Source organism: Bufo bufo, chromosome 1 (assembly GCF_905171765.1).
Source record: "Bufo bufo chromosome 1, aBufBuf1.1, whole genome shotgun sequence".
NCBI lineage: Eukaryota > Metazoa > Chordata > Amphibia > Anura > Bufonidae > Bufo > Bufo bufo.
This window is the reverse complement of record NC_053389.1, coordinates 480,014,064-480,037,816: the sequence shown is the minus strand read 5'-3', so window position 1 is coordinate 480,037,816 and position 23,753 is coordinate 480,014,064. Positions and strand designations below refer to the sequence as shown.

At 42.2% G+C, this 23,753-nt stretch overlaps 1 protein-coding gene across 2 annotated transcripts in view; it reads left to right on the top strand.

Moving 5' to 3' along the window:
- The window catches only part of BEST3 (bestrophin 3), a 108,434-nt gene extending 86,252 nt beyond the window's left edge, over positions 1-22,182 (top strand). For both annotated transcript variants that reach the window (XM_040409829.1, XM_040409836.1), the window contains 7 exons: positions 8,335-8,568; positions 9,260-9,414; positions 11,070-11,147; positions 11,232-11,384; positions 11,846-11,926; positions 12,643-12,794; positions 20,817-22,182. In XM_040409829.1, the coding sequence (XP_040265763.1) occupies positions 8,335-8,568; positions 9,260-9,414; positions 11,070-11,147; positions 11,232-11,384; positions 11,846-11,926; positions 12,643-12,794; positions 20,817-21,681 (1,718 nt within the window). In that variant the 3' untranslated portion in view covers positions 21,682-22,182. The remainder of the gene's footprint in view (positions 1-8,334; positions 8,569-9,259; positions 9,415-11,069; positions 11,148-11,231; positions 11,385-11,845; positions 11,927-12,642; positions 12,795-20,816) is intronic.
- Positions 22,183-23,753: the final 1,571 nt, after the last annotated feature.

Below are 23,753 nucleotides of genomic sequence, written 5' to 3'. Positions count from 1 at the left end.
CACAGTGACGGCCCCTTTAACAGTGACCTCCACAGTGCTGCCTCTTTAACAATGACCTCTACAGTGCCCGTCCCTTTAACATTGAACACCCCTTTAACAGTGACCTCCACAGTGCCCGCCCCTTTAATAGTGACTTCCACAGTGCCCGCCCCTTTAACCGTGAATTCCACAGTGCCCGCCTCTTTAACAGTGACCTCCACAGTGTCGCCTCTTTAACAATGACCTCTACAGTGCCTGTCCCTTTAACATTGACCACCCCTTTAACAGTGACCTCTACAGTGCCCGCCCCTTTAATAGTGACTTCCACAGTGCCCGCCCCTTTAACAGTAACTTCCACAGTGCCCACCCCTTTAACATTGACCACCCCTTTAACAGTGACCTTCATAGTGGCCCCCCTTTAACAGTGACCTTCACAGTGCCTGCCCCTTTAACAGTGACCTCCACAGTTCCCGCCCCTTTAACAGTGACCTCCACAGTGCCTGCCCCTTTAACAGTGACCTCCACATTGCCCTCCCCTTTAACAGTGCCCGCCCCTTTAACAGTGACCTCCACAGTGTCTGCCCCTTTAACAGTGACCTCCACAGTGTCTGCCCCTTTAACATTGACCTCCACAGTGCCGCCTCTTTAACAATGACCTCTACAGTGCCCATCCCTTTAACATTGACCACCCCTTTAACAGTGACCTCCACAGTGTCCGCCTCTTTAACAGAGACCTCCACAATGCCCGCCCCTTTAACAGTGGACGCCCTTCAACAGTGATCTTCACAATGCCTGCCCCTTTAACAGTGACTTCCACAGTACCTGCCCCTTTAACAGTGACCTCCACAGTACCCGCCCCTTTAACAGTGACTTCCACAATGCCTGCCCCTTTAACAGGGACCTCCACAGTGCCCGCCCTTTAACAGTGAACTTCACAGCACCCTTCCGTTTAATAGTGGCCCCTGCCCCCCATGCATGTAGCAATGTAGTTGTGCCGTCATACGTCATATGACTGAATATTTAAGGACCTGCGAACTGCTAAAATCTGTGATCAGTTGTTATGGCAACCTGGAGTAGGACCTGCAAGCTTCTATTGGCAAATAAGGGACATGTGACCGTGTAAATGGCAGTTCGGATTTAAGTGAAAGGCTTGCTGGCTTCTATTGGATAATGCAGGTCATTTTTTTGGTAATATCTCAGGAATGGTAAGTCCTAGAGAGCTGAGACCGGTCTAAAACCTTCCCGGACACCTGATGTACCTGTGTGCCAAATTTGGTGAAGATCGGTCCAATCGTTTGTTCGCGCATAAAGAACGTCTAGAGTCTAGACAGACAGACAGAAACTCATTTATATATATATACTAGCAGAAGGACCCGACTTCGCACGGGTATATTTCCTCTATTTCATTTTATGTTTCTGTGTGTCGTAAAAAGATATCGACAGTTTCCCCCATAACAGTGACCTCTACAGTACCCACCCCTTTAACAATGACCTCCACAGTGTCCGCCCCTTTAACATTGACCTTCACAGTGCCCGCCCCTTTAACATTGACCTTCACAGTGCCTGGCCCTTTAACAATGACCTTCACAGTGCCCTCTCCTATAACAGTGCCTGCTCTATAGCATTGACCACCCCTTTAACAGTGACCTTTTTAGTGGCCGCCCCTTTAACAGTGACCTTCACAGTGCCCGCCCCTTTAACATTGACCTTCACAGTGCCTGGCCCTTTAACAATGACCTTCACAGTGCCCTCTCCTATAACAGTGCCTGCTCTATAGCATTGACCACCCCTTTAACAGTGACCTTTTTAGTGGCCGCCCCTTTAACAGTGACCTTCACAGTGCCTGCCCCTTTAACAGTGACCTTCACAGTGCCTGCCCCTTTAACTGTGACCTTTACTTGTGACCGCCCCTTTAACAGTGACTTTCACAGTGACTGTTCATTGGACTGTTAAAGGGGCGGTCACTGTGAAAGTCACAGTTAAAGGGGCGGTCACTGTGAAAGTCACAGTTAAAGGGGGGGGTCACAGTGAAAGTCACAGTTAAAGCGGCGGCCACAGTGAAAGTCACAGTTAAAGGGGCGGTCACTGTGAAAGTCACAGTTAAAGGGGCGGTCACTGTGAAAGTCACTGTTAAAGGGGCGGGCACTGTGAAAGTCACTGTTAAAAGGCCGGTCACTGTGAAAGTCACTGTTAAAGGGGCGGTCACTTTGAAAGTCACTGTTAAAGGGGTACTTACTGTGAAAGTCACTGTTAAAGGGGCGGTCACTGTGAAAGTCACTGTTAAATGGGCGGTCACTGTGAAAGTCACTGTTAAAGAGGCGGTCACTGTGAAAGTCACTTTTAAAGGGGCGGGAGCTATGAAGGTCTCTGTTAAAGGGGCGGTCACTGTGAAAGTAACTGTAAAGGGGCGGACACTCTTAAAGGGGCTGTCACTGTGAAAGTCACTGTTAAGGGGGCGGTCACTGTAAAAGTCACTGTTAAAGGGGTGGTCACTGTGAAAGTCACTGTTAAAGGGGTGGTCACTGTGAAAGTCACTGTTAAAGGGGCGGTCACTGTGAAAGTCACTGTTAAAGGGGCAGCCACTGTAAAAGTCACTGTTAAAGGGACGGCGACTGTGAAAGTCACTGTTAAAGGGGCGGCACTGTGAAAGTCTCTGTTAAAGGGACGGTCACAGTGAAAGTCATAGTTAAAGGGGCGGGCACTTTAGAGGTCACTGTTATGGGGGAACTGTTGATATCTTTTTACGACACACGGAAACATAAAATGAAATAGATGAAATATACCCGTGCGAAGCCGGGTCCTTCTGCTAGTATGAGATATAAGAGATAAGAGATATTCACTATGATGTATCTTTAAATGTTTGTATTTTAGTTCCCTACTTTGCTGACCTCAATTTTACCATGAGTCTTCCCTCCCAAACACATTTTATTTAATTAAAAACCAAAGAAAGATCATCATACATACAAGCAGTAGTTCTACACATTGACCCAGATTCACTATTGAATCTACACCTCGATTTTGTCTACAGTTTTGTCGCATATTGACACAAAAGTTGCACCTAATGATATATTTTTTTTACATGCTCAGCAAAGGGGTATGACCTAAAATCTGTCAACATTTCTAGTGTAAAACCTGAAATAAAGACTACAAATTGGATTAAATATTTAGGCAGTCTACAGATTTATCATACAACCTGAGTCACTGTGATAATTCTGCCACATCTCTCTGGGGAAGATTTATCAAAACTGGTGTAAAGGAAAACTGGCTTAGTTGGCCATAGAAACCAATCAGATTCCACCTTTCACTTTCCAAAAGAACTCTGAAAAATGAAAGGTCAAATCTGATAGTTTGCTATGGGCAACTAAACCATTTTAGTTAAATCTGCCTACATATCTACCCTGTCTAACTAATAGTAAGTCTAGATTATTGTATTTTAACTATTGTACAAAACTTACAATCTTCATTGTATTTTTCTCTTGACTGGCAACAGCCATATCATCCACTAGAGGGCCGTCCAGTTCATATTCTGGCTGTGTATTGTACCCTACCTTATGACATACGTTCTCAACCTTTTTAAAAACTACTAAACTATTAATACATCTGTGGATGTGTACACTGGAACTGCATCATTTTTTTGTGTGTCTTCACGTTATGCATAAAAATGTTTTGTTTGTGCTAACAGTTTGTGATATACGTGCGGAAAAATTGTGCCTCTGCAAGCAACTAATATAAGGGACTACAGAGATGTCAAAGCCTCTGCAGGCATGTCATTGTGAGCCTTTTTTTTTTTTCAGTTTTCATTTTTCTTCCCTGTCTTCCTGGAGCTATAACTTTTTTATTTTTTCGTTCACACATCCATATAAGAGCTTGTTTTTTGTGGGACAAGTTGTACTTTCTAATGCCACCATTTAATATGGCACACAATGTAGTGAGAAGTGGGAAAAAAATCCCAAATGAGGTGGAATTCGAAATAAAAATGCAAAACTGACCTGTGCCCTTCATTCTCTGAGTCAGTACAATTACAACCATATGACAGGTGTTATGGGGGTCATTTATCAAACTGTTGTAAAGTAGAACTGGCTTAGTTGCCCATAGCAACCAATCAGAGTACACCTTTCATTTTGGACAGCTCCTTTGGAAAATGAAACGAGGAATCTGATTGGTTGCTATGGGCAACTAAGCCAGTTCTACTTTACAGCAGTTTGATAAATGACCCCCTATATGTTAAAATACTGAAAAAATTATGTAAAACTTTGGTTAAAAAAAATGTTTTACATCGCCATTGTCTGACCCTCATAATTTTTTTATAGTTAGGTCTACTGAGCTGTGTAGGGTGCTAATTTTTGGCAGACGTGGTGATTCCCATGATGTTTATATTTTTTTTATTATTTATATATATATATTTTTATTCTAAGGAAAGGCGGTGATTTACATTTTATTTTTATTTTACGTTTTTTTTTTACCGAATTCTGCAGGATACAAGAATGTGGTGTGCTGCATTTTTGTATCCTTTTTTCTTCTAACATCAAACAGAGGCATACAATGTGATGTGAACCCATTCTAACTGCGTCTTTTATCATTTTATTTTATTCCATTCCCTCCTCCTTGGAAATAACAAATAAACACTGCTAAATGGTATTAGAATGTCATTTGCAAGAATAAGGAAATATAGACTGCATGGTGGCTCACTGGTTAGCTGTGTTGCCTTGTACTGCTGGTATACTGGGATATGAATCCGGACATATCCCAATTTTCATCCCTCCGGACCCTCTATAATGACCATGTTTAAGTGTGATTACGGCATTTAAAGGGTGAAAAACACTGACGTTAAGACCAGCATCCCTGTACAGTGATGGCGAGACCCAGTGAATCAGAAATTCAGTTCCTATGTTGGCCAACAGGTGGCAGGCCAACATAGGAAATCAGCAATTAGAGAATTGCTGGATCGCACAGAGCAAGGGCTTGTTTGTTTATATTTTCACACTGCTAGGCGTAGGCTTCCGCCTAGCAGTATTCCCAGTGACATCACCGGCACTGATGGGCAGGCTTTAGGGCTGCCCTGGCCATTTTACAGGCCAGGGCAGCGCTAAAACCCACACATCAGTGCAGGTGACGTCATTGGGTTCTTTGCTAGGCGAAAACCTCTGCCTAGCTTACCCTATGGCAAGCGATTCAATGCAGGGCAGAGGAGAGCATCGGAGCATGAAATGCTCTGATGCTCATATCAGGGGGGCTGCCTGGGTGAAAATGGGGATGTATCCTGGTTCAGCTCTGAACCCGGACAACCCCTTTAAATGTATTGTCTGGGCTACAGATATTGATTACCTATCCTCAGCAAAGGTCATCAATATTAGATCTGTGGCTCCGACACCTGGCACCCCTGCCAATCAGCTGTTTCAGGCACCAGAAACACCACAGTGTATGGAGCAGAAGAAGAAGGCTGCATATACTGTGTAGGTTACACCAAAGGTGTACCGCAGCGCAGCTCCCATTCACTTCGATGGGAGCTGAGCTGCAGTACCACTGCGCAGCCGCAACAATATGTACGGAGCTATGCTCTGTATAAAATATAGTTTCCTGCACTGCTCCTGCCCAAAACAGCTGATTGGTGGGGAGTATTGATGAGCGGCAGGGGCAATATTCGAATTCGCAATATTTTGCAAATATTTGGTAGAATATTCGTCATATATTCGAGAATTCTAAATTATTTTCTTGATCGCAAAAAATCGGCAAAGTAATATTCGTGTAATGCGCTCGAAATACAGGCGTGGGTCACTATAGCTACATTTTTCAAGCTGCTAGAAGTTTCCTGAGACTGGAGAAAATGGTTGGCACGGCAGAACATTACAATAGCTTTATATGCAGATAGAGTGCTCCAATATATTCGCGATTGCGAAATCGGCACCAATGATGCGAATATTTTGGTGCAATACGTGCAACTTCAAATTTTAACAGGTCTGACTACTTATTATTGATTTGTGCACTAAGTATTGTTGTGAACTTGGGACATCACAGCACTATGTATGTACAGTATGTATGTATGTAGCATAGATACATACATACATACATACCGTATTTTTCGCCCCATAAGACGCACTTTTTCCCCCCCAAGAGTGGGGGGAAAGTGCCCCTGTGTCTTATGGGGCGAATGCTGGCAATTTACATCGCAGTCTGCGATGCTGCAGCATCGCAGACTGCAATGTATTAGTGAGGAGGGAGGAGGGTCTGTAGTAGGCGGGGAGAGCGGCGGGGCCGTGCAGGCACTGTACTCTGGCCCCGCCGCTCAGTATGTACTGTCTACGTAGTGTTAATCATCATATCTAAACTGCGCTCCCCATGTGTACCGTACTTACCGGTACATGTCACGCTCCTGTAGTAAGCACTAGAAGCTAGCAGGCAGGCCAGGCTGCAGGCGGCCGCAACTCACTGAGGTCACGTGCCTGCTCCGCCTACTTCATTCATAAAGTAGGTGGAGCAGGCACGTGACCTCAGTGAGTTACAGCCGCCTGCAGCCCGGCCTGCCTGCTAGCTGCTAGTGCTTACTACAGGAGCGTGACGTGAAATATAAAATGAATGGTATATAGGGTAAGTACAAAAAACACTGATTGAAATGACTACTCTCAAAAAGTTGGGGATATTTGGCTTTTGGGTAAAATTTATGGAAAACTTAAAAAGTTCACTCTACAGTGATATTATATCATGAAAGAAGGCCATTTAAGTAGAAGCATGCAATGGTAATTTACTCATCTCAAACAATTTATTGAAACAAAATCCAACACCAGTGTTGGGTATATCCCTACAAAAATGTAAATCTCTCAATAACTTGTCATGTGGCCTTGACCATCAATTACAGCTTGACAACGACGTCTCATGCTGTTCACAAGTCTACTTATTGTCTGCTGAGGCATGGCATCCCACTCTTCTTAAAGGGCGGCCCTCAGTCATTGAGGTTCTGGGGTACAGAGTTACGAGCCTCTACACGGGGATTAAGCTGATCCCATAGGTTTTCAATGGGATTCAGGTCTGGAGAAAGTGCAGGCCAATCCATTTAAGGTACCCCAGTTTCCAGCAGCCGTTCCCTAATGATGCAACCTCGATGAGCTGGCGCATTGTCGTCCATGAAGATGAAATTAGTCTGTGTTGTTCCTGTAGAGGCACAATGACTGGATTAATGATGTTATTCAAGTAGTATGGGCTTGTCACTGTACCATTCACAAAGTGTAGGGCAGTTCTGTATTGACTAGACACACCTATGCACACTGTAACACCACCACCAAAGGCAAACAACTGAACATTGTTGGCGGCCATCATTTCTGCTCAGCGTGAATCAACTTTTATCAGTGAACAGCACTGAGGCCCACTGGTCACTCGTCCTGCGTAGATGCTCCCCATCCCATGCAAGACAATGACAACTGATGTCAGGTACCCTTGCAGCTCGCCTAGCACGCAGACCATACTGATGTAAATGGTTTTGAATGGTTTACGTGATACTTGAGTGTCTCTCACCTCCCTTAAATGTGCCTGGAGTTGTGTGGCATTCATCATCTGGTTCCGCAGGGCATTGTTCATAATGAAGTGGTCATCAGTGTGGGATGTGGCCAAAAGACGTCCACTTCTATGTCTTTCTGTGACTCTGTTGTAACCTGCTGATGACACTCTAAGCTCAGTGACCACTTCGGTCTGAGAACATCCTGCTTGAAGCCTCGCAATGGCGAGGTACTGTTGATCAGTTGTCTCATGATGTCAAAATGTGAACAGCATGATGAGGAGGACTATTTAAATACCAATTCCAATTGAACCAGGAAATTTATTGGGCAATTCATGGATTAAACACCTGTTGTGAATTTTGCTGTTAAGCAAGTTGTACATAAAGTACTGAAACATTGAACAGTTGGACATGTGCATTCAAAAGTTTACAGAAGGTCACATTAGGTTCAGGTTAGAGTGCATTTTAGGTTCATCCTGAAATTTCACCCAGAACCCAAATATCCCTAACTTTTTGTGAGCAGTATATGCTCAAAATATTTCTGCTAACATGAGAACCATACAAACATAGGGAAACTTTCTGACATTGTCCTAAACAGGTAAACGTGCTATGGATTCATTAAAGGAAAGATTAGATTTGTGATTTGTAGCTGGTTTTTCTAGAGCACAAACTCTTTAAAACTCACAAACTCTGTGTTATAATATGCTATGACATGTAATCTCTATATCATATTCCAAACCTAGATGAACAATTCTGTAAATAGTTTTGCAGATGGACATCTTTATTTGCATTCTACTGATCATGACAATAAACTTACAACTGTATGCGTACATTACATGTAGCAGTAAGTTATGATTTTTTCCCTACAGGTTTTTATGTCACTCTTGTAGTGAATCGATGGTGGAATCAGTTTGTAAATCTTCCTTGGGCTGACCGACTTATGTTACTCATCTCTAGCTATGTACATGGAAGAGATGAGTATGGACGATTACTTCGCAGGACACTTATGCGTTACGTGAATCTTACATCGCTGCTTATTTTCCGCTCTGTTAGCACTGCAGTATACAAACGATTCCCAACCATGGACCATGTTGTGGAAGCAGGTATGAAAATATCCAATCCTCCAAAATAGCTATGTAGTTTAGGTCCCCTAAGATAGTACATTTTTACTTCATGATTATATTCTAAAAGATAATGGTCTTAAACAGGTAATTAAATCGACCCTTGGTAATTGACAGATCTGTAACTAAAAAGATGAAGAGGAGGTTACCATGTAAGTGTTCTGTTTATTCCTCAATGTGATTTTTTTTTCTTGAACCAGAGGGTCACTTAGTCACATGATGGAGATTAATCTTTATACTGGGAGCAGGGACAGAAGTTATTGAATATCATCAACGACATGATTACAATGAAGGGTAGCATCTCTATTAATCATCTTCCGCAGATAATATAGGAACCACCTGCTGTTACAGCTATTCTCTGGAACTGTTGTGGCAGTAGGTCATCTCTGCCTCCCCCTACTTCTGTACAGAAGTGGAACAAATCAGAATATACAAAATGGATTAGAAAAAAAGGATTTTTCCAATATAGATTTTAAATGAGTTAAAAAATATTGGTACTCTTTCCCATCCAATGGTGACCAGTAGTGCCCTAACTAAGGACATATGGTGATGATATACTGTACTTATTCTGATAACAATTGTATAAGATCTTATAACTTACTTATTGCACTACTAACCCAGGGAGATGACGTGTCTATAGTGTCTATAGACTTGTCTGGTTCTTTCTGCACAGGATTTATGACATTAGATGAAAGAAAATTATTTGACAGCCTACAGTCTCCTCATCTTAAATACTGGGTGCCAGTCATTTGGTTTGGAAATTTAGCTTCAAAGGCCAGGACTGAAGGGAGAATTCGTGACAGTGTTGATCTACAAATAATGTTAAATGTAAGTACAGAATGTGCTACCTACTGTATGTTCCTTTGAAAGGATTCTTTCCTGTTTTGGGGAAAATATTCTACTGAAGCTTAAACTGCATATATAACTGTTAGATTATCTCTAAGGCCCAAAACTGGATATGTTGTTTTCAGACTTGTGATTGGTCTTTGATGTGGCTTTGACATAGGCAGCTAGGTCTCCAGCATATTAGAGGCTTCTTGGTCCAAATGCTTAAAGAGGTTGGCCACTTTCTGGTTACACTTACTAATGTAGCCTTTGTTGAAATTGTGAACCGTTTTCTATATTTTATAAGGTATACTCCCTTGTTTACAATTTTTTTGGTCCTGTCCACACAGAGGTCCTGTCCATAAAATGGCTTCTGATGGAAGGTCATGTGACCAGGCAAATCACCTCCATGTGATGTCTTCTCTGTTCAAATGGCAGGGGCAGTGTATTTGAATCGAGAAGATGCTCTCAATCAGAGCTAAATGCATTTGCTCTACTGCTCCAAATTGTCAATCCTAGGATTTTACTTGCATGGAAGAAACAGACTGACACCAAGCAGGGCCAAAGCAGTTCTTATTTATTACAGGAAGTTAAGCAGTTTATATATCATCAGAGAGGGCATCCCCCCTAAGGCTCGTGGCATTGTTCCATTGGCTAGAATACAAAAATATGAAAAGAGTTAACACTTGGCATCTGCGCATTGTGCATTGTTTTGCGAACTGTGGTATGCAAACTATGTAACTAGGTGCCAGCGCCATCTTGTAATGGCTTCACACTAACAGCAGTAAGGCATACGTCATATATGACACAACAAGGAGCAGGGTCGAGTACATAAGGCGTTGTCTGAGAGCTGGAGGCTATGGGGGTCATCTCAGATGATCAAGAATGATATCCACATCTCTATCAGTCCCCCCTTGGATCTCATTCTTTCCCCAATCTAAGTAGGTTCTGCAATCTGTCCCATTGTACCTGTTGGTTGTTTCACCACTTTGGAGACAACCTATCCTTATTGGATAGACTCCCTCGTAATGGACTTATACAATGTGAAGTCAGATTCTCACCTATCCCTAATACAGAATATATGGGGGTGATGTTGAGTGGTGGATGCTTAGTTGGGGTTCAGTCTTGAACTTCTCGATTATTGTGAACATAAAAAACTATTGATACTGAGAATCTTTGAGCAATACTATTCATGGATCACTGGGCTGGAAGTATCGGACCGTAACATCTTTGTTCTTGCTTTACACAACTTTTTCACCGCCTAGAAACCTATTTTTTTCTATCTCATTTAGAATCCATATTCTTTGAGTCAGGATCAGGACAAGGGGGAACAAGAAACACCATCCTTTCACGTCTCCAGACTCAACATGGAGGTGATTTGCCTGGTCACATGACCCTCCATGAGCAGCCATTTTATGGACAGGACCTCTGTGTCGACGGCACAAAAGACTTGGCAAACAAGGGGCATACCTTATAAAATATAGAAAATGGTACAGAATTTCAACAAAGGCTACATTAGTAAGTGTCATATAATCCTCTCACAAAGACCTTTGTCAACAATAACCAGAAGGTGGCCAACCCCTTTAAATATGTATAGAAGCGTGTGTATAAATGTGGTTTAACTGAATTGGAGATTGTTAATATGATCTTTATCTTAGGAGATGAACCGTTATAGGTCGTGGTGTGGTTTACTCTTTGGTTACGATTGGGTTGGTATTCCTCTGGTGTACACACAGGTACGTATATGCTTTTTTAATTATATTTGTCATGAATTAAAATGTGAGTATTTGTAAAGATTAACCATAAGCCTTCTTTTCCAGGTAGTTACACTGGCTGTGTATACATTCTTTTTTGCTTGCATTATTGGACGTCAGTTTTTAGACCCTAGTCAATCATACACAGGACATGATCTGGATCTCTATATTCCCATATTCACTCTGCTGCAGTTCTTTTTCTATGCAGGCTGGTTAAAGGTAAAGATTTCTGACTAAAGTTTACTCACCACAAATGCTGTAAGTATAGTACCCACATTTGGGAACATATAATAGGGGATATTTACAACACAGTCTTAACCTATCACATGCACCATAATTATTAAGAGGTAAAGAACTGCTTGTGAATGTCCATGTGCCAGAACTGAAATCTGTACCATCAACAAAACTGTTGTAAATTTCAATTATAATCTATGCCAGCTTCCTGATGTAGATTATAATATGTGTAATTGGCCATGCATGACTCCACACTGCCCACTTGCCACTCCACGTGGTTTTAAAAAAAGTAACGAGTGGGGTGCAAAACCCCCCAAAAAGTTGCAGAATTTTGCACATGTAGGGTGTGCGGCAAATTTTGAAACTGACTCCAGTTGGTTAATATCCTTAATATGTTGAGAAAGGTAGGTTTAAGAAAAAAATGTCTGCTTTGATTGTTCCTACAGGTGGCTGAGCAGCTCATTAACCCATTTGGTGAAGATGATGATGATTTTGAGACTAACTGGTGCATAGATAGAAATTTACAGGTTAGTTCATCCCAAATTATTTATTCTTATTATATTTTGGGCCACAAAAAGTTTGTAAAGTTTGTGTGAAATCCATAATGGTCACTCTGGCAAGCAAACTTCTTAGAGTTTGTGTGTAGGTATGACCACATGGTGCATTCGTGGTTGCGATGTGGCCTTGCTGTGCTCGAGTGGCCATTAACAATGAGGACCCACTGAACAGTGCGGCCTTCATTCGTTTAATTAGAGCGCACTGTCACAACCATGACACAACAGCGCCATGTGGTTGTACCCTTAAAATCTGTGTGGTTGCCCTGTGTTTGAGCAGAATTTGCCCAGGTACAGAACTCTGGATTCCGTGTACACAGAAAAGAAAAATTTTAGTCCTAGCATGTGAGTGCTGTGTATGTGTAGTGTGTGTGTAATATGAAGAGATTAGAGTGTAAGGGTAGTTAGTGTCACACACAGCTTTTTGTGTTGACATAGTTTTTTTAGCCAAAGCCAAAAGTGTGTTGGAAGGGTATGAGTAATATAAAGAAATGCCTCATACTTCTGCTTCCTGCTGAATCCACTTCTGGATTTGGTTCAGAAAAATGCATCAAAACTTCCGCAAAAAGCTGTGTGTGCCACATCCAAGTCCTACTGGGAATTTTTGGGTGTGACTACTGTCTAGGTACAGCACTATGAAATAGGATAGAATTATATAAAATATAATAGTATACATTTATTGCTTGTAGGTTTCCCTCTTGGCTGTAGATGAAATGTATATGAACTTACCAAAGATGAATAGAGACATCTATTGGAATGACACTGATGCACGACCACCATACACACTCGCAGCTGCTGACTACTGTATTCCTTCATTTTTGGGATCAACAGTCCATATGGGGTAATTATCACTAGTTGACTCTATGTGTACATTCATATAGTATGCATCATTTCACTGCCATTACTATTTTATAGTAAATGATGTCTTTAGTGATCCACAGTGATCGGCCAAAACATAAAAACTGCTGCCAGATGAAGTGCATAATGTTGATTATCTTGTGGCAATGGCACCTTGAAGGGGTGGGATATACTGTAGTAGATAGCAAGTAAATAGTTAATTCTTGAAGTTGATGTTTTAGAAGCTGGAAAAATTGGAAAATGTAAGGACCCCAGTGATTTTCAGAATAGCCAAATTCTAATGGCTAGACAACTTGATCAGAGCATCTCCAAAATGGCAGGTCTTGTGGGGTTTATGTAGTAATTAGTATCTACCAAACTATTTTCTAAACAAGGACAGCCAGTGAACTGGAGTCAAGGGCATCCAAAGCTCATTGATGCACTTGATGAGGGAAGGCTAACCCATTTGGCTGTCCCGGTAAGTGGGGAAAGGAAGAACACCAAATAAACAAACTACAACAGTAACACAGACTAGGCCCCAAAGCTAGTGAGAAGGGGGATGGTAACCTCCTAGTTATCCCTGAGCCTCTCCCTGACTGCTGACAGTATAAGCTAATCCTAATGGTGGAAGAACTCATACACCGGAACCTAAGACCTGCTGAAACTGTCACAAACCCTAAATTAGGGAGCAGGGATGAGACTGCCGGGACCTTCCACCATGAAGGGACCAGCGTCTCACTGAGACCTAGACACAACACACACACAAAGTAGAAACAGGAGGACTTAGCTTGAGATGAGTAAGAAGCAGAAGAACCTCTAGCAACCAGCTTAGAACTCCAGAAGGAAATAACAACCGCAAGGTCTGCAGTGAGAGGTGGGCTTAAATAGAGCCACTAAACAGCAAATGAGCAGAACCTGTGGAGAGGTGAGATCCTGCCCATAACAACAGACAGCAAGGAAAAACAGAAAGACCTGTCAGATAGACTCACGTGCTGCAAGTCTATCTGATCTTCTCAGACCTCTCACAGGGCAGGCAGTGACATTGGCCCAGTCAAGAGCTTCTGTAGCACAAATACGTTCTGCAATGCTCATGTGTTGGTACATTTCTATATGTCTCAGTTTTGCAAGTATCTTTAAAAAGTAATTTTGACATGTACAGTAGATATAAAAAGTCTACACACCCTTGTTGAAATGTCAGGTTTCTGTGATGTAAAAAAATGAGACAAAGATAAATCATTTCAGAACTTTTGCCACCTTTAATATGACCTATACACTGTACTACTCAATTGAAAAACAAACTGAAATCTTTTAGGTGGGGGAAGAAAACAAAAAAAAACTAAAATAATGTGGTTGCATACGTGTGCACACCCACTCATAACTGGGGATGTAGCTGTATTCAGAATTAAGCATTCACATTCAAAATCATGCTAAATAGGAGTCAGCATACACCTGCCATCATTTAAAGTGCCTCTGATTAACCCCAAATAAAGTTCAGCTGCTCTAGTTGGTTTTTCCTGAAATTTCTTAGTCGCATTCCACAGCAAAAGCCATGGTCCACAGAGAGCTTCCAAAGCATCAGAGGGATCTCATTGTTAAAAGGTATCAGTTAGGAGAAGGATACAAAAGAATTTCCAAGGCATTAGATATACCATGGAACACAGTGAAGATAGTCATCATCAAGTGGAGAAAATATGGCACAACAGTGACATTACCAAAAACTGGACGTCCCTCCAAAATTGATGAAAAGACGAGAAGAAAACTGGTCTGGGAGGCTACCAAGGGGACTACAGCAACATGACGGGGGTATTGGTCATATTTTGCTCGCCCCTACTACCACTAACTGTTCTTACCTGTTCCGCCCCCACCATATACCCAACCATCCCAAAAAGACTCAGACACCTGTTGGAATATATTGGCCACAGCAGCCGTTTATTAATATAAATACAACATAACATAAACCATAACAATGACTCCTCCTAACGGGGGAGGTCCTTAGAGCCCCACAAACCCCCTAGCTGCTGATCCGGGGTGAGCCATTTTGCCTCCAGCCGTGACCCCCAGCTCGGAAGCTCCACAGAATGGCCCCCCCCTCAACAGCTGGGCCACCATGGGAGTCCAGCCCCAACCGTGGGGGCCCTCCCAATGTCCTCCAGCTCCACCGTAACCAACTCCAAGGACCCCCCACCGCCAACGCCACTGTGACAAGACCGATCCCATCTCCCCATGCACACATCGCCTCGCCCCCCCCCCCTCCAAACTTAAAAGGGAGGGTGGGAGGGAGCTTTCTCAGGTAACCAAAATGGCTACCGTCCACTGTCCCCCTACTCTATTTAACCCCTACGCTCCTCCCCTCCTGCTCAAACCCACCAATACGACCCCCCTGCATCCACCCCACCCCCTGCTACCCCAATCCTAATCTCCCTGGGGCTCACTAACCAAACCCCCCGTCATGTGGGCCTACCCTTAGGGGCCCCCCTTTCTCCCCCCTTCCAGTCCGGCCATTTCCTTAAAGGAGCTGCAGGAATATCTGGCAAGTACTGGCTGTGTGGTACATGTGACAACAATCTCCCGTATTCTTCATACAGTACAGACCAAAAGTTTGGACACACCTTCTCATTCAAAGAGTTTTCTTTATTTTCATGACTATGAAGGCATCAAAACTATGAATTAACACATGTGGAATTATATACATAACAAACAAGTGTGAAACAACTGAAAATATGTCATATTCTAGGTTCTTCAAAGTAGCCACCTTTGGCTTTGATTACTGCTTTGCAGACTCTTGGCATTCTCTTGATGAGCTTCAAGAGGTAGTTCCCTGAAATGGTTTTCACTTCACAGGTGTGCCCAGTCAGGTTTAATAATTGGGATTTATTGCCTTATAAATGGGGTTGGGACCATCAGTTGCGTTCAGGAGAAGTCAGGTGGATACACAGCTGATAGTCCTACTGAATAGACTGTTAGAATTTGTATTATGGAAGAAAAAAGCAGCTAAGTAAAGAAAAACGAGTGGCCATCATTACTTTAGGAAATTAAGGTCAGTCAGTCAGCCGAAAAATTGGGAAAACTTTGAAAGTAAGGGCTATTTGACCATGAAGGAGAGTGATGGGGTGCTGCGCCAGATGACCTGGCCTCCACAGTCACCGGACCTGAACCCAATCGAGATGGTTTGGGGTGAACTCGACCGCAGAGTGAAGGCAAAAGGGCCAACAAGTGCTAAGCATCTCTGGGAACTCCTTTAAGACTGTTGAAAGACCATTTCAGGGGACTACCTCTTGAAGCTCATCAAGAGAATGCCAAGAGTGTGCAAAGCAGTAATCAAAGCAAAAGGTGGCTACTTTGAAGAACCTAGAATATTACATATTTTCAGTTGTTTCACACTTGTTTGTTATGTATATAATTCCACATGTGTTAATTCATAGTTGTGATGCCTTCATAGTCATGAAAATAAAGAAAACTCTTTGAATGAGAAGGTGTGTCCAAACTTTTGGTCTGTACTGTATGTCTGGGCTATAGGGTAGAGTGGCAAGACAAAAGCCTTTTCTTACAAAGAAAAACATCCAAGCCAGGCTACATTTTGCAAAAACACATCTGAAGTCTCCCAAAAGCATGTGGGAAAAGGTGTTATGGTCTGATTAAACCAAGGTTGAACTTTTTGTTGTCAAATATCTTTTATTATTAAAGAGCTTTTAGAAAAAAGCACAGATGGTACAATGCCGTGTCTTGGAGATCATGAAAAAGCATCACGCGACACGTAAACATTATATAAGCATAAACACATCATGGGTGAGATACATCAGTAAGGCATACAGGAAGATGGTGATCAAAACCACCCAGATATAGAGGATCCCAGCCCTGGAGGATAACAGACATACATGACAGACAACAAGACAAAGACAAAGGGAAGAGAGGGGGGGAGGGAAGGGGGCGGGGGTATTTGCGCTGACAAAAATCTGAAATAGTTTATAAAGTGGCATCTAAACTCCGCAGCCACGCCTGGTAGTCGCTAGAATCCTTATATAAAATCCAAGGGGACCAGATTTTTTGGTATTTAGCAACATTTCCTTCATCCTCTGCCATGAGCTCCTTCATTCTATGGATTTTTTCAAAGGTATCGAGCCAATCCCTAAAGTGTGGGGTGTTTGTAGTCTTCCAATATCTGGGTATGACCAAGCGAGCAGCCTGCACAAAAAAACGTAATAGACCCCTTTTCAGGATAGAAATAGAACCAGGGAGCATAGAAAACAAGGACCCTTACAGAGTCCATTGTGTAGTGGAGCCACTAACCCGGTCACATAGATCGTTTAAGGTCTTCCAAAAGGGAATTAATCGACTACAATGCCACCATATATGGGCCATGGTACCTGTCTCTTGCTCACAGCGCCAACGGATAATAAGAGTGCAAGAGAACAGGAGTCCTGTACCACCTAGACATGATCTTAAAATTCTGCTCTTGTAAGTTGCAACTTATGGACGATTTATGTGATAAAGCGAATGCCTTTCCCCATTGTCCAGTGGAGAAGGATTTACCCAATTCCCTCTCCCACGCCCTTACATAAGGCAAGGATGAAGGAGGCCCCCCTCCTGGAGCAGCCCGTTGACCAGAGACACTGAATGCGTGGGTGGTGAAGGTTGGAGACAAAGAGATTCAAAAGGAGTAAAATCTCTGGCAAGAGCTAGGTTGAACTTTTTGGCCATAATTCCAAAAGATATGTTTGGCGCAAAAAAAACCACTGCACGTCACCAAAAGAACACCATACCCACAGAGAAGCATGGTGGTGGCAGCATCATGCTTTGGGGTTGTTTTTCTTCAGCTGAAACTGGGACCTTAGTTAAGCTAGAGGGAATTATGAACAGTTCCAAATACCAGTCAATATTGGCATAAAACCTTCAGGCTTCTGCTAGAAAGCTGAACATGAAGAGGAACTTCATCTTTCAGCATGACAACGACCCAAAGCATACATCCAAATCAACAAAGAAATGGCTTCACCAGAAGAAGATTTAAGTTTTGGAATGGCCCAGCCAGAGCCAAGACATGAATCCGATTGAAAATCTGTGGGGTGATCTGAAGAGGGCTGTGCACAGGAGATGCCCTCGCAATCTGACAGATTTGGAGTGTTTTTGCAAAGAAGAGTGGGCAAATTTTGCCAAGTCAAAATGTGCCATGCTGATACTCATACCCAAAAAGACTGAGTGCTGTAATAAAATCAAAAGTTGCTTCAACAAAGTATTAGTTTAAGGGTTTGCACACTTATGCAACCATATTATTTTATTATTATATTTTTTTCTTCCCTCCACCTAAAAGATTTCCGTTTGTTTTTCAATTTGAGCAAACAAATAAGAGTTGTACAGTTTATAGGTCACATTAAAGGTGGAAAAAGTTCTGAAATTATTTATATTGGTCTCTTTTTTTTTACAGCACAGAAACCTGCCATTTTAACAGGGGTGTGTAGACTTTTTATATCCACTGTATACCAGGATGTTTTAATTTGTTTTGTTGTATTTTGTACCTTGATGCTTTCTGTGGAAGTTAGAACCATATAGTTAATGTGCCAGACAACAAAAGACTAGGTAGTATACAATTTAAGCTTCTGATTCATAGTAGATCCATCCTGTAAATCAGGTATCAGCAACCTTCGACACTCCAGCTGCTGTTAAACTGCAACTCCCAGCATGCAAACTTACTGGGCTGTTCTTATAACTCCTACAGAATTAGGGCTCATGCACACGAACGTATTTTCTTTCCGTGTCCGTTCCATCATTCATGTCCGTTCCGTGTGGGTCCGCAAAAAAAAACCCAGAAGGTACTCTCTGTGCATTCCGTTTCCTTATGTCCGTATTTCTGTTCCGCAAAAAAATAGAACATGTCCTATTATTGTCCGCATTACGGACAAGGATAGTAGTGTTCTATTAGAGGCCAGCTGTTCCGTTCCGGACCGCAAAATACATACGGTTGTGTGCATGAGGCCTTAAAAGGAGGATTCTGGCAGTTGTAGTTTCGGAACAGCTGGAGTGCCGGAGGTTGGTTATCCCTGCTGTAAGCCTTTATCTTTTAGATTTACCCCTTCCCGATCTCCCTGGGTCTTTAACCATGCCATGCGCTTTACATAGCAGACACCTTAAACTAATTGTGACCATGGCATCTGACAGGCTTTTCCTGAAAGTAGTGCACTTCCAGGGTCCGAACAGCTCCCCCACACCGACATTGGGGAAGCTGTTTGTTCATTGTGGTAGCCTTCTAAAGGCTCTGAGACTTGCCACACCTATGTTCCTATGGATTCTCCCTGTGCCAGGGCTCCATAGGCAGATATGATAATTCCTTGCAGTCCATGGGAGAAGAAATTTAACGATTGCATGTTCAAATACCCTGGGGGACTCAAAGTAAGTGAAAAAAAAGAATGTAAAAAAGTTTAAAATGTAAAAAAAAAAAAAAAAAGGATGGTTCTGGGAAGTCAGAGAGTAAAAAAACAAAAAAACAAAAATGGAAAATCGCATGGTCAGAAAGGGGTTTATATACCATGACACCGAGGCATTCAGAATTCATTCAGTTTTTTTTGCATGTGCCTTTATCATAGTGACCCCTTCACAGTCATCAAATAATACAAGAATACCTAAATATTTATTTTATTGCACTGTTTTTTTTTTATAGAAATGCAGCTATAGGGAGTGCTGTGGTCACTCCTAAGCCCTGGTTGGCTGAAGGAGCCTTAAGGCTCTTCTGCCACATAAGAAGACAACAGTATTGAAAATGGTAAATAGAGGGCCTTTTACAGATTTTGCCTTTGGGCCCAGGAGCATCAAGTTATCCCTTTCTGTTAAAAGAATATCCTGATAAATTGATTTCAGGTTTCTTACTGGTGGAAAACCCAATGATCTGCTCTAATCTAAACATGATAGCAATTGTTAATTTTTCCTGCAGCCCCTACAAAGTGGGAATGAAAGGGGATGTCCCCTTTTCTAGCTCTTTTTTCTGACCCTCCCAGCATGGCCAGTCCTGCGGTCGTGAGCACATTTAACTTGAACCCCACTGTTGGGTTCCGTCTCTATCCCTCCCTTTACTGCGCCACTGGTGCCATAGCTCAGCAGTTGTCACCTGTGTGTCACATCACTGGGTCCCGCGACTGTCTCGGTTAGTCGTTGGCTGCAGAGGTCATGTGACCTGCGTCAAACAAGATGTTGATGAGGATAGTTACAGGACCAGTGGCACACAAGGGGGTGAGAACGAGCGCAAACCCAGTGGCTGGGATCAGGTAAGTAGGCTCACCACCACAGGTCCGGCCATGCTGGGAGGTCTGAAAAAAGCACAAAAAAGGTGGACATTAAGCATGATATAGTTCTTATTTAAAACGCTGAGCTATCCATGTAATGCTTAAATACGTTGAGTCCTACAGAGCGAGATCCACCATAATAAAGTCATGATTAGGGTACCCCTCTATTTACTTCCCCAACTCCTTTGCTTTTGTGTATGTCTTGATTGTTAAGCATATTTAATGGGTTTGTTTCATGAAGACCCTCTCTTGAGATCCATCTCTGTGGGTCTATGCCAAAAGATAAAGGAGTTACCTTCTTTATCTATAATTTAAGCAACTGTGTTTGAAACTGCACACCTATCCCATCGACTTCTGTATATCCAAGAGAACATGTGATGGACATGCCAATCAGCCTCCTCCACTGATGCACACAGGAAAACAGGAATGCTTAGTGTGTTTCAATGGAGGAGGCTGACTGACGTCTCATCACACGCTCCTGCATTTGCACATTCAAGCCATTCATGTAAAGTACTACATTAGGCTGTGACTGCAGGTTGCCCCATCAAAATCAGCTGTTTGCTGGGGTGTTAGGAAGCTGTACCCATGGCAAACAACTGATTACTCTGGCAACTTCAATATGAAAGGGGTTGTCTGTGATGAGGTGATGGGTTGCCAATGTTTTTCATGTCTACTTGTGCTCCTGCCAATATCTTAGCATCAGTATGCCAGAACAAATGAATAGGTCAAAATTACTTTCCTCTTTTTGCTTGTTGTAGACTTCCTGACTCTGTTTTTCTACATGAAGACTGGTTTCTAGATGAGGAAAAACACAAAAGACAAAATTCTGTTCTTAGAAGAGTAAAGAGGTTTTTAAGTTTTCATGAACATCCTGAGTCTCCTGTCAGATCTACATACAGTCGACAAGAAAGTGATGCATCAAATATGTTTTTCCCTACTGAACCAAGTTATATTGGTAGTTTCCATGATGTGCCTCCTCAAAGATCCCACTTATTACATGGTAAAAGATGTGAATCTGTTGAGAAAAATTCTAAGCTGGGCATTCATAGGGCTGATCTATCTGTTATTCGGGAATCTAGCAGATCAAATACATCACAAAGACAGTCTTCTGGTGAAAGCAATACACATATTTCTCCCCAACAAGTGCCTCACGTTGTGATTACTACAGCTTCTGAAACTGTTCTCCAGAGTGATGCCAAGTTGCAGTCAACTCCACCTGTAGACATATACAAAGAAGAAAATGCAGACCACAGTCAGTATGAAGAGAAAAAAGATGGACAGCAGCCTATGGAGCTTCTTTCCAAAATGAATGACCAAGAGGTTTCAGAAAAGATGCAAGTAAATGTAGAAAAGGAAAAAGCAGAAAAGACCATTAAAGAAGAACAGAAACCTTCCCAAAGATGGAGTGAAACACTGTGTCCAACACAAAATCTTCTGTCAAGCGCACCACCACCAAGTACATTATTGCAGAACATCCCTCTGACTTTAGCAAATGAAATTTCTGTACAAGAAAATAACTCGTCAGTAAGTCCAAATGATGAAGTGCTGCATTTATTAGAAAATATCAACGCTAAAGAAACTGATATAGTGGATTTTCATGATGAAAAGAAAGAAAGTGTGTAGAACAATTTGATAACTGAAACCTTAATAGAGAAAATAAATGTTTTTACAAACATATTTGGAATATTAAAAGGATTCTTTATAACTTTTATCCTCTTCTTTGGGCTAATGTTGTGTAAAGGCATGTAATGTAACTTGTACAGTATTCTAGACTTCTTGGTATCATAGAGGGAGGTCAACTGCTTGTGGCCTTCCTCTGTTACCCAGGATGGAGAGACGCTAACAAATAACAGCTGTGGTCGACCTGACCCATCTGTGTATTATATGGGTGGACATTTACTTGAATGGCTGGCATCTATATGGTCAGCTCAACTTTCCCAACCAGTAAAAATACAATATCTCTAATAAAACCTGCTACAAGAGATACAAAGGCATGTGACTGCTGCAAAGGGGAGATAATGCTAATGTAAGTGATGTAAGCATTGTTTTGTGAACGGTGTCTTTCCAAGCTTACCACAAAGTCACCACTTCAGTTTAGTAGAATTTATGTTCCTTGCAATGACCAACTTGACCAAAAATAAAAGTATTCAATGTGAAACTGGTGCCATGATTGTTCCCTTCTGGAGTCTTCAGAATGCAATGATTGTTTTTCAGCCCCTTTGTTGCCCAAATACTCTGCTGTACACAGAACACTAGACTATTTCACACAATAATATTAGAACCCATCCAGGGACAAATCCAGGATTGTAACCTAATGGTAGGAGGAGGGGGGGGGGGGGGATAATATTGCCCAATGTGCGCTGTGGCACTTTTTCCTTAATTTGGTCATCGCCTTTGTCAATACAAGAAGGAAAATAAAAGTAGAAAATAGAACCACCTAAACACATTGTCAGCGATGAATATAAGTCGTATAGGGTCATTTATCAAACTGTTGTAAAGAAGAACTGGCTTAGTTTCCCATAACAACCAATCAGATTCCACCTTTCATTTTTTTTCGACAGCTCCTTTGGAAAATGAAAGGTGTACTCTGATTGGTTGCTATGGGCAACTAAGCCAGATCTACTTTACACCAGTTTGATAAATGACCCCATAAGACTATACACACACTAATATGTCCAATAATATCACCATATATTGACCATATAATATAAGTGAGAAACCAGGTCCATACAGGTGCTCTGCTGAGTATTATCATGATGTAGAGTGCAGATTATAAAAGAGAATGTTGCACTGATTCAGACACAGTCAAAGGCAGAATGCATAGCACTCACAGGACCTGTTAACTCTGCTCATATGTCTGTTTTACTAAATACTTGTATTCCCCACAGTACACAGGTCCCATCATACACAGTAGGAACTTCATTACGTGCAGTAATCATTGAATTCAGGTATTTCATTCAGTCCCATTGACACATGTATAAATTTCAGCCCGTAGACATGCAATTTGCCTGTACAAACATTTGTGAAATAATGGGTCCATCTAAAGATCTCACTGACTTCCAACATCGTACCGTAATGGATGCTACCATTGCAACAAGTCAGTCATGAAATTTCTCCCCCCCCCCTAGCTAATCTATGATCAGAGTGATATTATTCCATAATAGAAGCGTGTAGGAACCACAGGAACTCAGCCACTAAGTGGCAGACCATGTAGAAGGTACAGAGTGGGGTCACTGAGTGCTGAGTTCCACCTCCTCTGCCATTAACATCAGCACAGAAACTGTGTGCCGGGGGTTTCATGGCATAGGTTACCATGAACAAGCAGCTGCATACAAGCTTCGTATCTCAAAAGACAATGCCAAGCCCAGATGGAGTGGTGTAAAGCACGCCACTACTGGACTCTGGAGCAGTGGAAGCGAGTTTTGTGGAGTGATGAATCACATTTCTCTATCTGGCAGTCTGATGGACGAGTCTGGGTTTGCCAATTACTAGGAGAACATTACCTGGCTGACTACACTGTGCCAACTATAAGGTTTGGTGGAGAAGGAATAATGCTATGGCCTTGTGTAGTGTCCCACTAGGTAAATGTGGGCACTACACAAGGGTCAATATGGCCACGTTATTCTCAACCTCCTGTGGAATATGGCCATTGAATTTTATATGATGTTTTATGTGATTTTCCTGTTTATTTCCTG